General features: G+C 33.5%; 1 protein-coding gene across 1 annotated transcript; it reads right to left on the bottom strand.

The window, feature by feature from the left end:
* Nucleotides 1–946: 946 nt before the first annotated feature.
* Nucleotides 947–6,921, bottom strand: LOC109598681 (uncharacterized). The gene is made up of 4 exons (XM_049964577.1): nt 6,530–6,921; nt 3,316–3,545; nt 1,798–1,923; nt 947–1,725 (listed from the first exon to the last, which is right to left on the bottom strand). The coding sequence occupies exons 1-4, from the start codon at nt 6,768–6,770 to the stop codon at nt 1,387–1,389; spliced, it is 936 nt and encodes a 311-aa protein (XP_049820534.1). The 5' UTR covers nt 6,771–6,921; the 3' UTR covers nt 947–1,386.
* Between the last annotated feature and the right edge of the window lie 9,877 nt (nt 6,922–16,798).

Below are 16,798 nucleotides of genomic sequence, written 5' to 3'. Positions count from 1 at the left end.
CAAAAATTCATTTACTTATCAAAGATCCAATTTATTTTTGAACGGATAGAAATTATTTTTCCTGGTACTCCATACAAACGCATGTTTTATACTAAATATTTTTACTTTTTTTATAGCGTTAGTTAATCAACAAAGCAATCAAAACATTTATTTTGACTGTGTTTAACATTTATCAATTTTAATAAGCGATTACTTCCAGGTGTTACTAACTCTTTTTGATGCACCCCCCGTAATTGAAATAATTTCATCCAAAATATACTATTGTGTGTCGCTTTCATCGGTGATAATTGGTTTTCTGAAGGGTCCGTTTCGAATTCGATGATTTAGTCATTCTTTTACAGACCTTTTGAACAGGATTCGTTCTATTTTCAAGGCAGATTAAAGGAATTTAACGCGGCAGGTCGATCTGTCAAAATAGACAAACCCACTTCAAAAAATATACTAAGCGTTCCATTCACAGTTTAATAGCATGGAATCGGCCGCTTTTTGTCCAAAAAAGCCGCTAGATAAAACAAATAAATCATAACGTTAATAACTTTTGGAAGGACATTATGGAAAATGAATTGAGAAATTTTTATTATTATTATTATTATTATTATTAATTTGATACAAATTTTTAATCACAGTTTACATTTCTGCAAAAAGTGTTTTTTATACTCACAAACATCTCATACTATTGTAACGTATATTAATTAATTTTCTTATTTGTTAGAATAAATTGAATTAATTGGTAATGTTTAACAGCATTAATAAAGATATTGTAATTAACGATTATGTGTTCAATTAATCATTAGCTGAAGTAAAATTAATATTATGAATATTTTATTTATTTATTTATTTTTTTTTTTTATTAAATAAATTAATTTGAACCAGTTTTAATTTCGCCATTTTAATATATTATTACCAGCATAAAGGGATGTAAATAAATAAAACACGTGAATAATAACAACTAACATTTATGTGAGTAATACTTTATCACAGTTCAAAATTCTAACAACATTATAAATAAATATCATATTTGCAGTCTAAAATTAAATCGGGACATGAACATATTTACAACTTATAAATTAATATAAATAAAATGAATGAGACTACAAAACAACCATATAAACCAAAAGTTTAACTTACAGTTAAAATCGCTTATTTTATAAATAAAATTTTTACATATACAAGTTTGGTTCACAGGATGATTTTGCATTTACAAATTCGATGATGAAAAACACTTTAAAAATTATTAGTAATAAATATCGTCATATGTACAAATGTTAAAAAAATAAATACGTATATATCAATAAAATTAAAATAAATAAGTTGGCATTGGAGTATTAATTAAAGTACTAAAACAGCTACCAATACTGAATAAGACTGATCGTGTAAAATACTGATTTACAAGTTACTTTTCAAGTAATTAAAGCCTTGAATGATGTACTCCAGACAGTTCAAGTACTCCCTGTAGATAACCCAATCACGAGTCTTGAAGAAAGTTATATCACCATCTTTGAACGAGTCATTCATCACGTCCCTCTGCACATTAGACTCTATCGTCAATTTTCTTTCGTATATCGTCGTTTGTAACTCGCATAGCACGTTTTTCAACTCGCTCTCTGCATCTGTAAACTCCTTCAGGAACTCCCCTTGAGTCTTTTTTCTGTCTTTAATCACCTGCTCCAATCCCACCGCGATGGTCTGGAGGTATCCGTACGTTTTCAACAATTCGTCGTCAAACTGCAAATAAAAATAATGATTAGTAAGAGAAATGGTGAAAATGTGGTGGCGATTGAAAGACGGAGTACTTACCGTAAGAGTATTTAAGTGATCCTGGGGCACGTCTTCGCCAAACTTCTTAGGTAAACTTGGAAGCCAAGCGTACTGTTCCTCCTTGACGTACTCGTCCCAGTTCTTGTCTTTGAAGGTTTTTAGTAGCTGTAACAAGAGAAACGGGACATGAAACAAAACTGTAGTGGAAATACTGGACGTATTTAAATGGCATTAAAATGATTTGTGGATACGACTTGGCTCGGGTTCCTCGACCCGTCGGACGGCCACTAAAGGTGTAGCCACGTAATTTATATATAACAGGCTGTGAACTGCAAATATTTAATGTCGTTGACAAGTGGAATTGTCTTTTAAATTACGAGTGAGCAGCAGAAGCGCTCGAAATGAATTTTTTGTGCTTGTGAGCAACCGACGAGTGATTTGTCTCACGATGCTAATGAAATCCTGAATGGCGGTACACCTGATTAGTTTGCAAGGTTAATTGTGTTTAATTTTATATTTAAAGTAACGAGCGTGGAATTATTACCCATCCTTTAACAGTGACGTAATTTGGATTTATATCGTCTTTGGAAGTACTGCAATTCCTGCATAACGGAAATCGATAAATTTACAGACGTAAAAATAAACTGAGAGTGATAAAATCGGATAATTTACAAACATGTGACGTTAAAGTGTGTGCTAAGTTGATAAAAATTGTTTGTAAAAACGATTGGTTGTAGAGTCGAAGGCTGAATGAATCTGACTAACTGTCTCAGATTTAATACTACGGAGGCGAGGAATTAGTATGCGCTATTAGTTTCTCATATTGTGCCCGTCCGTTGTCGATGTCTGATTACACACTATCATATTTTTTGTCTCATTCACATATAAATAAAAACGTGTCGCATTGTCCTACTCTATCGGATACAAATAACTTGCGTCTTTGTCACATCCGGCTAACTCGAACGATGTCCGTTTTCCTACAGCCTTTAATCAACCCATTGTGTTCGATGACGGCCAATTTACGACGTGAAAACGAGTGCAATACCTAAACAAAAGACTTTCGGTCAACGTCAACGAAATCTGTTCAATCGAAAGTGACTTCATCCCGTTTGCGCAACAGATTTACATGACGATCGAATGTGGAGAGAATAAGACACGCACGCCACGCTGTCTAGAAACTTGTAAAACAGCTAAATTAACCAGAATTAAGCAAATGCAAGTGCAGGCATTAGCGACTTCCTTTCTGGAAATCCCACAACCACCTGTTCGAACAACACTCATAATTTACTAATCATGTGATGGGATTCCGGAGGGGGAGGTCAACACTGAGTGAGAAGAGTAATTCGAGTGGGAGTTGCGTGGTTTTCGAAGGATCAGCACAAACGTCCGAATACGTGAATGAATGGGATGTTTTACAATTATGGGGTTATCGGTCCGCGATAACGACACAAAAGCACGAATGTCTTGGGAATTTTGTTTTGGCGTTAAAGTTTCCTTGCAATCACATGGTGTGTTCCATTTCGGGATCCCGTAGTTGGGGAAGAAGGGGAAACTTACATAATCTTCCTTGAATCTCTTGGACTTGTCGTAAGCGTGGTTGGCTTGGGTCAGAATCTGTTGCAGGAGATCGCTGTCGCTGACCGTCGGCCCATTGGCCCTTTGGCTGTTGTCCAATTTCGCGGCTTGTCCGCAGGGATTTTCCCACCAACCGGGCATTCGATCCATCGGTGCTGACCAAACCACGGGAAATGTGCAGATCGTCACGTAGGTCAGGATGTACTTTAATCCTGGAACAAAGCAGAGCGGACAGTTAGTGGTGATTCAAGTACACCTCGTAGAGCGGTGCGGCGTTTTTGCTGATAAAAAAGCCATAATTAAGTATACGGCAATTTTTCCAGAGATAGAATGCTAGGCGGTGCACCTGCGTCTGTTTTTCTTGCGCTATATGTTTCGCAAAAATGTAGTAAATAGTCGGGAATGATGCATTAAAGTTAAATATCGAGCAATTAATAGCTATTATCGCGGTTGCAAACGAATCTCATAGTTCATTCCCGCGCTGTTCGAACAATAAAATAGATCGCAGTTGCCTACACCTGGCCGCCGTGATCTTTGCCTTAATGTCCCCACCGTTGCGAAATCATGACTTGGGGAATGTGCGTCCGTCATTAGTAATTTAATAATGTGTGCGTTCTTCTTTAATTTTACTACCAGTTTAGCGTATTTTGGATGACTGGCAGTCGTATGTCGTAAAGCTTACGGTTATGCTTCCCCGAACCCGTAAACCTGCACCACATCAAATTGGTCCGTTCCATTGCAATTATCGATTGGAACTGAGGAAATTACGTCCGAATGTGGTGTACCGGCTACTTTGTGGCCGCCCGACCGCACCAAACTAACAACTTGTCACAATATTTGTCGGACGGCTTGTCACAATATTTTTCGGGGAGATGAACGACACTTGCTATGCAAATAAATATATACGAGATTGTGGACACACACGTTCGGACACAAAGGGCGCCAGGGACCGTGAGAAAATGACCTCACCGGCCGGTACGACCGCTCCAAAGCCAAAGCCAAAGACAAAATGACCCGTGAATATGTGATATGTGACACATACACTAATTTTAACTTAAATTTATATTTCTCGGTGTGTGTGTGTGTGTGTGTGTGTGTGTGCGTTCTTTTTTTTGTCCGCGCATCGTAAACTTTTATGCCAGAACCCGTCCGAAAATCAGATAAAGAGCGCACCATAATTAATCTCAAAGACTTTTGTCCACCAAGGCGATTATGCGGATTGTTATGGTGTGCTACCTACGATTTTTTTAGCTGGATTTAGTTGGATGCTTTGTCGTGTAATTGATCCACTGGGGAAGTGATAAGTGAGCATTACAAATTGAGACAAATGAAGGGGGACGGTCCGACAACGTGCTGGTTGTCAGACCAATTGAGATGGTCAAATTCAGCAAAACGCATTCAAATATGTTTTACACCCAACGCCGTTATTACCATTAAGACCATTTTAATGATACACACAATACTAATAATTTTATTTGTATATTTTTTAGAATTAAATTTGAGGGATTAATATTTTAGTCATTATTATTCATGTATTAAAAATTACAAAAACTAATATTACTGGAAAAAATGGTTGAATACGTTCCTGCCTAGTGCTTATAAAGTATTTATTATATCTTATAAATATATTTTAATGAAACAATTTAATATTTATTGATTGATTTCATGCATGACGTCTCTCTCAAGATTCGAACGAATCAAACGCTTTTCGAACTGAATAATATTAAAAAAATATAAAAAGTAAGAAATGCTACAAATAATATAATTTTAATCAATTAAATTAATTAATAATAATATACATATAATTTTTCATATTAAAATAATAATTAATTTTAGAAAATAATAATAAAATAGAGAATTCTCAGTTTTTTTTTATTCATAAGATTTAACAAACAAATTACCGACGATACATTTTATTTATATATTGCTTAAAAATTGAGAAGCTAATATAAATTAAAATTATAATATTTATTTAATGGAATTAATTTGTTATCTACCATATTATTTTTTAGTTTTATATAAACCCCTTTCTCTTTTCTGTAACAGTTAACAAAAGCAATATGTTTAGTTTGTAAACCAAATAAAAATTAAAACCAAATAATTTAACACAATTACGAATTTAACACTTACACGTAATGAAAGACTTGATGTCTCTCTGAAAATTCAGACGAATCAAACGCTTTTCGAATTGTATAATGTTAAAAAAATATAAAAAATAAGGAATACAATTCTCCATTTTTGCAAATAATATAATTTTAATCAATTAAATTAATAATAAATATTTAAATGAAGAGAAATGTTTGCATACATACATGTAGCTAATCTACATAAAATTTTGATTTTTTTATAAAACAATTAATTTCAGAAAATAATAATAAAATAGAGAATTTTATATATTGCTTAAAAATTTAGTTTTATAAAATACAAAATTTATTATTTAAAATTATATATTTCTATAAAATATTATATAACTAATTTAAAAAGTACGTTAACAAAATTAATAATGCACTATTTTACATATTTAAACAAACAATTCTTGCGTATGAATTGCGGTGTTTGCTTTTTCATCGTTAAAATCCATTAAAAAAATTTAGCTATCTAATTATAGACTCAAGGATGCAAGATGATAAATAGTAGGGAATTCCCATTTCTGAGAAGCATATCTGAATTAGGATTAAAGGCTCGGAACCGCAAAATGAATGACAGCATGTTTAGGTAATCGTTTATCTGAAAACGAGCGGTTTAAAAAATGCTATTATTGTTTGTAAAAACAAATATTCGATTGTAATTGACTGGATTGAGTCACAGACTTTCCAGTGCGTCAGCGCTTAATTATTCGGTGGAATTGAGCGTAAAACGAAAAAAAGTGAGGAGTGAGAGCCGCCGGAATTCGGAATTCCGAATTCCGAGAAGGCGGATGACGAGAGAAGAGACTGTGGTGCGAGGTGCGAGGTGCGAGGTGCACACCACTTGGTCCATGTAACGCACATTGAGAGCAAATAGGTTTTAATCGTATCTGGGCACCCGCAACGTGCCATTGGCCACCTGTTGCATTTCGCTCCGCCTTTTCGTGTTATACATATCGGCGGCGAGAACGGTGTGTGCCGCGATGCCGACGATGCCGACGATGCCGACGATGCCGACGATATCGACGATACCCTCGCTTGTACGGCCCGCAACGGGGAAGGAAACTTACTCTGTATACTGTTCCATATGTGTCCTTTTTTTCTGGCGGCGAACTGCGAGGCGTATGGACTGGCCCTTCTGGGAAACGCACAGTGACTAACGGGCGTGTTTCGGTGCGCGTCGTGCGACGCGAATTCGCGGGACCTGTTGCCCTCCGTGACGGCGGCGACCTTGTCGTCGCGACGCTCGCGGAACCGCAGCTTGGCGGTGCGCTGGTCCCGGTCCAGCATGCCTTGTAAATGTCCCTCCATAGTCCCACAAGGAGTAATGTTTCACCAAGATAAAAAACCAACAAACTGTATGTGCGGCCCGGCCCGGCCCGGCCGAACGACGAACACCGAACCAACAACTAACCAAAGTCCTGGGATTTAAAACAATAGCGTGAAACGATCACAATGCATCACACTTCCAGTTGTACATGCACACTAATAAAGCACTGCCGTCCACTATAGCGTACGCGCTCGGTTGGCACCAGCGTACTCCCGCTTGTTTCTTGACAAGGCGACAATCGGAGGATTTACCGAGAGAGCCGGTACGTCTGGCACGGTGCTACGAGTTGTGGTCAAATGCGTTTACTGACGAACTATTTATTCTAGAGGGTGTGTCCACTGTTACCTACTCCTCCTTTCGGTTCATTCACTATTGTGGGGACTCGCCGCTTGCCGCTTGCCGCTTGTCGCTTGCCGCTTGCCGCTATGAGGACGCTCTCCGACTTCCGGAAAGAAGAGATCGTCTCTTCAATCGTCAATTGCGATTATCGAAATTCGCGAAATTCGCGCACTCGCGATTCTCTAAACAAACCGTTCGGACACATTGGCCACATGTTTTTTATGCGTTCTTCTCTCGACTCCCGCCAGTGTTTCTGTGCATGTGTTGCGTTTTTTAATTATTATTATTATTATTTTGTTTGACGCGATATCGGATTTCTTTAACGTCCGATCTGTGTTACAATTTTTACAAACGCAACATTGCGCTATCACTGACGTAAATCGTCATTACGTTCTTAATTCTGAATCACAAACTCTGTCTATAATATAATATATGTTATCACCTGATTTTATAGATATTTTTAAGTAAACAGTGATAAGAATAATTTACAAGTTGGTGAATGTGAATCCCCGTTGATTTATTCGAATATTTTAGTGCAAAATGTAAAAATTGGTTACAAACAATAATTAAAAATTACAGAATGAATAATTGATTTATATATTAAGTAAGTACACACCCTTGTAATTTATAATTTAAACATATAGAAGATATTTTTAAAACATTGTTCATACTGAAATTGTTTTATTATTTGTTTTTATGCATTTTTCGCTCCGTTTCAATTCAGTTGAATCATTATTAAATTGTTATAATGAAATAAAAAAAATATGTATCAAAAATTAATATTATTTATTAATAAACCTTTATCATCTTGGTACTTCGTTAGTGTATTTTTAGCTTCTTCAGGAGAAATTAATTATTATTAAGCCGAAGTTACTTTAAAATTAAAACAAAATAAGTTCAATTTATTCAATAAATTGAGATTATAATAATAATAAAAATTTTACTTAGTCTGATATCTCAAAAAATATATTAAATACATTACAATAATTTACTATTATTAAATTAAATAGAAATTTAAAATTTACAAAATTTGAAAAACTTGTGGCAATTAATTAACTTAACCAAACTTTTTTAAAGTAATTATAAAAAATACAATAGTTTATAACTAAATTTACGATATTTTTACGTATATTAAAAATTTTTAATAAACATTTTTTTTTTTGGTTTAACATATAAATTTAAAAAATATGTATTAATTTGTTATTCTTATAAGAGTATTTAACAGAACTTTCAAAAATACAATATAAAAATCGAAATACATTTTATAATAATAATTTTCCATATATTCGTTTGTATTTATTGAAAATATTTATTTGAAAAAAATGTATATTAATATAATTTTCAATTCTTATAACTTTGGTAATTTCAAAAATACAAAAATATGTGATTTAATTCTTCTTTTTAATTATAAAATCAAATTATAATATGTATTTAATGGAATTAATTTGTTATCTACCATATTATTTTTAATTTTTTAGGTATAAAGTCATTATAATTGTTTAAATTATATATTTTAAAAATATAGAATTTATTATTTTTTGCTTTTTTAATATAGAATTAAATTGAAATATCTATCTAATGGAATTAATTTATTATTTTTTACTTTTTTTCGTTTTATATAAAGCCCTTTCTCAAAAGCAATATTATTAATTAAACAAATAATTAATGTTTGTAAAAGAAATAAAAATTGATTCATAAGATAAATAATTTAAGACAGTTACGAATTTAACACCTACACGTGGGAAGAAAGATATCAGCAGATAAGTTTCAGTCCATCCGAAAGTTGTTTGCAACTATAATCATTAAAATAAATAATAAACGATCTAGATCGATGTACACGCATGCCAAAACAATGTCGTTAATACATACACATGTGCGCTAGTACTAATTGATTGCCGCTTTTTACTGCTTCCCGATAATGATTGTTCCCTGCTATTTTTAAATACTATTAACAGTGCAATTATTACTTATCACGATTGATTTGAGTCGCGTTTTGATCACGGATTTCATCATAATTCCAAAATATAATTATGAACTTCCCATTTGTGTCTACCTGTGAGTATGTGCCCTATCCGCGGAAGTTGTGTCATCGTCAAAGTGCTCTTCTACACATTCGAATTCTGAGAACTTTTCGTTTAGTCGATATGGACTGGATGGATGGACTAGCCTAAATCTTGTCGTTCCTCGTGGCTTTTCTATCGATTTTACGGAAGCATGGACTGGCCTAAAGTTGGTTTTCACGAACACGGTAGATTCGGGTCATACCAATTATTGGTGAAATGGGTTAAGTTCACAGCCAGGGCAAAAACATCGATAAGGCTTGAATATATTAATGTTTTGAAATATCGTGCAACTCGCACAATAAAAACTAAACAGGTTGAGTAATTTTAAAACAATTAAAAGGTGTTAATCATCAGTTTATATTGTGATGCTGTGTTGATAAATCTCTATTCTTAAGTAAACACAGGTTTATTGACAGATCTATTTTTCAAATGTGTATTTAGTGTATATTAGCAAATACATACGTACTTGCAAATCATCTTGTTGTATAAGGACTACACAAAGTTTATTTTATTTTTAACTTTTTATATTTACAAACAAACCATAAATCAGATGATAGTAGTAGTAGTGGTTATATAAAAGATAAGTGGCACCAAACGAACTGTTAAAAAATTACATCTCAACGAGATAATAATAACAAATTTGTATCTCTGTAACTCAATTGAGCATTATGAGTAACAATTCCGCGTAACCGCTGGACCATTTATTGATGACACATGAACATAATAGTGGGTTAAAGTAAGTTAGTGTTGATAAGAGGAGTCAAGTGTTTATGTTTTTGCGGGTGCCCGTAAGTGGTTTACAATGTTTTACGTTTCAATTAATTATTGAACATGTGTTAGTGGTTGGACAAGATGTTGCGGTTCAAATATTGATTTCAGTTTCGATGCTTCGGATAAGTAAAACAGGTGTTTAACTTGTAATAACTTGTTCAAATATTCGGTTACGGCAGACTTTCGGTATCTACCTGAAGATTAGATATATATATTATATAAGATTATAAGTGTTTGGCCATGAGCAAATTAAATTATGCCTAGATTTATTAGTTTTCATAATAATTCATAAATAGATAATAAATCAAGTAACCGGTCGAATTAACTTCCAAATTGATAAGTCTTAACTTTATACCATTACCAACATAAATCATTACACATGTTTTAGTTATCTAAATAAATATTATCTAGAGGCAAACCTAAAACATCCACAACTTGTAAGAAATTAGTTTTATCCCATCAGACACTTAAGAGTGCCGTCCGGATTCCAAAGGATTAAACAAACCCACCACCTTAATAGAGTGTTAAAGATGTGACAGAGCAATAATCGGTGCCGTTTATTTGATCGACTAACTACACCCAGACGGGGCTGTTTGCTTGCTGATTAATACTTATTTGTCAGACGTCAAGTCCGAACCTGCAACAGCTTTACGAGAAGTCAGTTCACGGCTTCTGAATGCAGGTATGTGTGCTTTAACGAGTCGTTCAAAGGGACAAAACCTTTTTCGCACTCACTTAACAGAAGAAAATGAGGTGGTATACGTGATTCAAATACCAAAACATTATTTTTTTCATTTTGGATGTCACTAATTGAAATAAATAATCTTACCTTTATTCATTTTTCACTTTGTTGAAAATTACCAAATGAGACACTTTACAAACGAACTTGGGTATTACAGGTATATATATATATATATAGATTCGTTAGTGTGGGATGGACAAATAGATTTGCTGCTACTAAACAAACAGATTTATAGTTTGTCTTGAGCAGATTTCAATATTTGATGTAACTTGGATTTTATTGGAAATACCACTAGGGATCGTGAATATGTTAATAAATAGTACTAACATGGAACTGTCCCCTATAATAAATGTAACTATAGCTGTAACTATTTATAAATCTATGTATCCAAACAATTAATTGAGGATTAAATACATTAAAAAATATCCCAAGCAAATGTCGATAGAATGAATGTTTTACAAGTTCAGCAAACCATATTTATTTATAATATGACGAATTATTAAATACCTATATCAATCAGGGCTACAAAACCAGAAAAACCATTAGACTTTTAAATTTAATACTTCAGTTTTGGTAATCGAGTCCTTCTAATATTTAGCCGCCATATTCCCCGTATTTCTTGTTGTCAAACAAATTATCTGAACGATTAAATGTCCAGGATACTCGTTAGCCAAAAAACAGTATGAAAATCGAAATAGAAATCAAGTTCATGCGCTTGCACTTCGGCAAGGTCGTACGTGAGTCCAATGATTGATTCATTTTATTCATTACCTAATTATGCGGCAAGCTGGATGCGTTCTCTACGGCCGACGGCAAGGAATTCCCCTTTACCGTGGATTCAATTTCAATTTTTCTTGAACAAGTTCAATTACTCACTGCTTTCTTGGTAACAAGATTTCCGACGTTTTCTAACAATGGAAAATCGCAGGAAGCTTTGGGACAGATCAGTCTATTTATTGTTTAACAATATTGGTTGATGTTGCACTCTGGAAAGTTACAAGTGAGAAAACCTTGAGGAATACCGGTAAGAATAAAAATATTTAAGCAACAAACAAGATCATCGATTGGTTTCAATGCGTTGTGCAATAAAATCATCGCGATAACGGGACTCTAGAATACCAAATTCACTTTCATAACGCCCATAACATGTGAGTCTAGTAAGTAGGACAAATCAGACGTATATTAACTGATCTACCTCTTCGAGAAACTTCCGCTTCTTTAGTGGAATCGAATTTACGTCAACAAATTTAATTTTTGCAACAGTCAAATTAATAATGCACAGCACGTTATAGACATGTGCATAGGGAAAATTTTGAAATATAACTAGGACAATATGCTTGGGGGCTTATATACAAAAAAAAACTAGGATGTTCTCAAGGGAGTGTTACTATCCAATTGTATAATACTGATTACTTTCATAACTTAATCCTTGAAACGGCACAAGTCGATGTAAGTGATCCACCTGTTCCCAAGAACTGATTTTACGTCAACAAGTGTGTATAAACCACTGAAATTTCTGTTAAATTAGTCATACACAAAATTTTCACAATGTTACGAAACACCTTTGCTCGACATAAAACAATCAATGAAAGTGTCTGAATCGTAAATTACAGTTAAGTTCTTTATTGCTCTGTAACGTAGTAAATGCAGTTAAAGAGATGCCGAAAGGCACTTGAGGTGGTCCCTCTTCATCTGTGACTGTTGATAAAACGTTACCCAGAAGTTATAAAGCCAAAAGGAACTGTGTTCACCATTTCGAGTTGTAAATTTGTCTTCCGCTACTCATAAATAAATATCTTGGCGATATTTATCCAATTTAGTTGTTTATAATTTTTTGGTTGGAAAAATTGCCGCTACATTATTGCCTGTTAGCCAAATGGTTACATTTTGTTTGTCTGTCGGCAAACTTTGTGACTTAATACCCATAATAATTATTATAATAGACACCGATATCGTTACTACCCTTTTCAAATGTAATCTCCGTAATTTAACCTTATTTAAAAGCGACATTTACATAGATAGGAATAACAGTAGCGTTTATTAAGTTTTATTGATTATAAATCAGAGACTTAGAGACTCGTGACGAAGTTATACAGGGCGTACACGACTTTATTTACAAACCTACAATAAAATTATGTTTATGTTATAAGGTTACCTAGTCCAATAAAAGTCCAGGTCAGTGAATTGGGCATTTAAAAGGATTACAGTAGTTATCAAAATGCAGTTACTGAAATATAATCTGGAAATTCCACGACTCTAAACCGATAAATTAACCAACAACATAATTTTAATAATTGAAAGATTAAGTATTATTGGCGATGTGCTATCACCATTTGAGAATCGTAAAATGTCTCATTGTTAATAGTTTGCTACATCATGTTTATTTTAAACATACTTTTATTTCCGTTTGGAAACGTAAATTTTTATTTAAATGCCTGTTGATATTAATTTATTTGATTGATTCAAACTGATGTATAATTTTGGAACGTGTGAAAACAGGACACTCGTTTAGAAGCAAAAAAATGGCAAAAATAATTTTAATAAAATATTATGTACTCATAATTAGTAATTTATCAATTATTTTTTATTTATATTAATAATTAATTGAAACAATCTCATTAAATTGTTAATTATCTAAATATGTGGCAATTGTTAAAAGTAGATTCAACTATTTGAACTATTTGTATTGAAGTAGGATGGTCAAATCCAATTAATGTTTATATAAATAATGTATATAAAATTAATTTTGGTCCCTGTTTATTTGATGCCAACAACAGTTGAGCATGAAGTATTTAACAGATTAGACTTTGCCTCCTACAACAATGATGCACATAAATTTCGCAGTTCAAATTCAAATAGTGTCACATACAAGTTATTAAAGTGATCGTGAATAAAAGGTAGTATTGTGTAAACTGTAAAACAGACGAAGCGTCGTTGAAACTAGTTGGCGAAAATGATTTGTGTTGAATGTGTCGGTGGTTCATTAAAACATATCGAACGTGTGTGTATACATCACATATCGTAATCAGGAACAGACTCACCGACGCCCGGCTCTAGTCCAAATGAATGGAATAATGTTAATTTAAAGAAAACAAGATTTCGAAGTCGTTCGGCCGGATTCTAGACTGTTTTTTATACATATGAAACAATTTACGTCTATGTCTATAACTAGTTTGTATACGAAATTACGTCGGAAGAAGAGAACAGTTACGTTGGAGGTCAATATTTGTTATTAACCAATGTTCTGGTCTGTCAAGTTTGACAGTCGCACAAAAGTTTACTAAAAATAAAATTACCTTTGCATACATTAAGAAGACTGTCAATCATTTACCATATTCTCCTTGATCCTTCTCGCACACATTACTAAATGAAATAGTGGAAGTATTTACTTCTCTAAAGCACCGCTGACATTAAACTCATCACACACAGCCGCAATACTCAAACTAATGTCAAAGAATTAATTGTTAACTGCGGCATGTACCACAATTCATAAATAAAATCAAAACAAAATGAGTCTTGTTCAGTTTTTCGGACAGTAATTTTCCGGTCAGTGGCATAAAAGTGGCCAAGGTCCATTAATTTCGGTACTGTTAATCGATAAGGACCGCAACATTTGAAAGAATGATTTTTTTGAGATAACATTTTTGTGTTAATTAATGATTAATAATTTGTTTTGTTAATGCCAGACGCCCATTACGGAAAGGAAGTTTGCCAATTTAATTATTATGCGTATTTATTGAGTGTAAATTATTATTCATTACATACATAGTATCTGGAAGAAAATCTGAATAGTTTTTATAACATTGTATATGATTATAATTAATTAAATTTAACATAGGCTTCATTTGCTTTTTGTAGTTTATACTAGATGTGAACTGGCTGAAAAATTTCATAATTGGGTAAAACTGTATTGCGAAAGATTTAATCACTTTTCAATTGTTCAAGTTGGGCCATAACGCCTTAATTAATAAGAGATTAGAAGAAATCATAAAATGAATATGTTTAACTTAATTTGGATGGAGACTTCATTTATATATTTGAGATTAAGCGACGAACCTTTGAGAGACCCTTCCAACTTGAAAATAGAGATTAGACAACGAACCCGAACCAAAATTTTGCTTGTGTTAAATCACTTAAGTAATTTGTCGTAATTTTTAACAGGGTCATAAAAATGTAATGGGGTCTGTTTATTATATTGTAACCTTATCAAAAGGTTGATCTTTTTAAATTTTCGGAACGTCTCGCTCCAACGACAAAGGAATTGTTAATCTAATTTTGAATAGACGTCTTGTCAACAATTTAGACTAATGCCAGAATGATTCACATGCGGTTTCCTACAAAACAACACATTTCCTCGGTCTAAAAGTGGATGAATTTTAAATGGTTGAACGCGTTGATGTCTTCGAATGAGGTCCGGGTGTCGTTAAAAATAGTAACACGTAATGTCCATAAGCTTCGATACCTATCTAGTGGATGTCGAGCAGTAAAACAAAAATGTCGGCGTTTGGCCCGACCGGCACCTTCATTATAAAAAAAATATTTTATTCGTATATTTTTTAATACAATATACAATACCGTAGTCGGTCGGTGGTCGGTCGGCATGGTGACCCCCATAAATAACCAGACTGGTAGAGACTGTGAGTTGTTAAAACCTTGGGAAATAATGTTTACACAGATCGGAGCAGATAAGAATTCGGGACTTATTAACATGTTCACATTCCAGAGGCATCCCATTCTCATATATACGTGAGCGTGGCACAATCACTGCGGAAATGCTTGCAATAGATACGTACTTCTTATTCGGCAGGTGGACGGGCCGAGATCGGTGGTCGGTTCTATGTATGCATTCGTAAGGACTTGTACACACACACACACACACACAAGTATGTGCGATGTGTTTGTCACTTAGTAAATTAAACAAACTATTTTTCTACGAGGAGGTTTTATTAATTTCCACTTAAAAACATTTTAACGGCCGCAATCAATTTTTGATTGACGTTCATTCTTTCAATGGGTTTCGGCCATTTCTCCTATATCAGCTATATCAGCCGTTTGAAGAAATAATAATTGTCGCTCAGATGTAGAGCAACTTTAGAAATTTTCATTAGTCTTTATAAAAGTGTACGTTTAAATATCCATATTATTGTCAGTTATGCAGTATATTTGATAAAAACAATACAGCAATATAATTGTTTATTAGTAGGTTTAATTAGGTATTTATTAATATTTGAAAAATATTCTAGGGTCAAAAGTAGAGCAACTTTAAAATAAAACAATCCTACGCACTTCCTTCCACAGCCTTCTTTTATTTAGTATCTAGTAGCATACCCATTTTTAATAACTTCTAAACACCTTTTCTTTATTGATTTTTGTAGCTTTTCTATATAATCGTTCGAAATTGCTTTTGAGTGATTTTGAACTTCTTCCTAGAGTTCATTCATATTTGACATTCTTTTACATGGATTTTCTCAAAGGTTTTCCATTGGATTGAGGTCTGGGTTTTATGCTGGCCAAAGCATGACACGAGCTCCTTGAGAAACGAACCATTCTTTAATTAACTAAGATGTGTGTTTCGGATCGTTGTCGCGCTGGAAAGTTCACCTTAAACTGATATTAGCTCTAACTTAATCAGTCGGTCCATACTAAATCCAGAAAAACATCCCCAAACCATAACGCCTTCTCCACCATGTTTCATAGTGGTCAAACAAAATTGTTTTCCATTGCCCATCTGCCCTGTTCACATGTTCTCTTGCAAAACTAATTTAGCTGCTCTATAGTTTGCAGAAATGAAGGGTTTCCTATCATAAAGACCAGCTCCTTTTAGTCTTCATTTTATGGTAACAACACACCGAGTTTGTTTATTTTTATATTTATGCGGGATACGCTGATAAAAGTGTCGTGAACAACAAGGGTTTTTGTTTTCCTTCCAGTATATTCCTTCTGTTCAAATTGGAAATCGTCTTCGAAATGATCGAATCTATTGCTATCTATGTTTTACTCTGCTTTTCACCATTCCGGAACTTTTCTACAATTTATTGTTTAATTTGTATGGATAAATGGTCACTTCTAGGCATTTTTAGCTTTACGGAACGAT

Source organism: Aethina tumida, chromosome 3, assembly GCF_024364675.1.
Source record: "Aethina tumida isolate Nest 87 chromosome 3, icAetTumi1.1, whole genome shotgun sequence".
Lineage (NCBI taxonomy): Eukaryota > Metazoa > Arthropoda > Insecta > Coleoptera > Nitidulidae > Aethina > Aethina tumida.
This window is presented reverse-complemented; position numbering and strand designations above follow the sequence as displayed.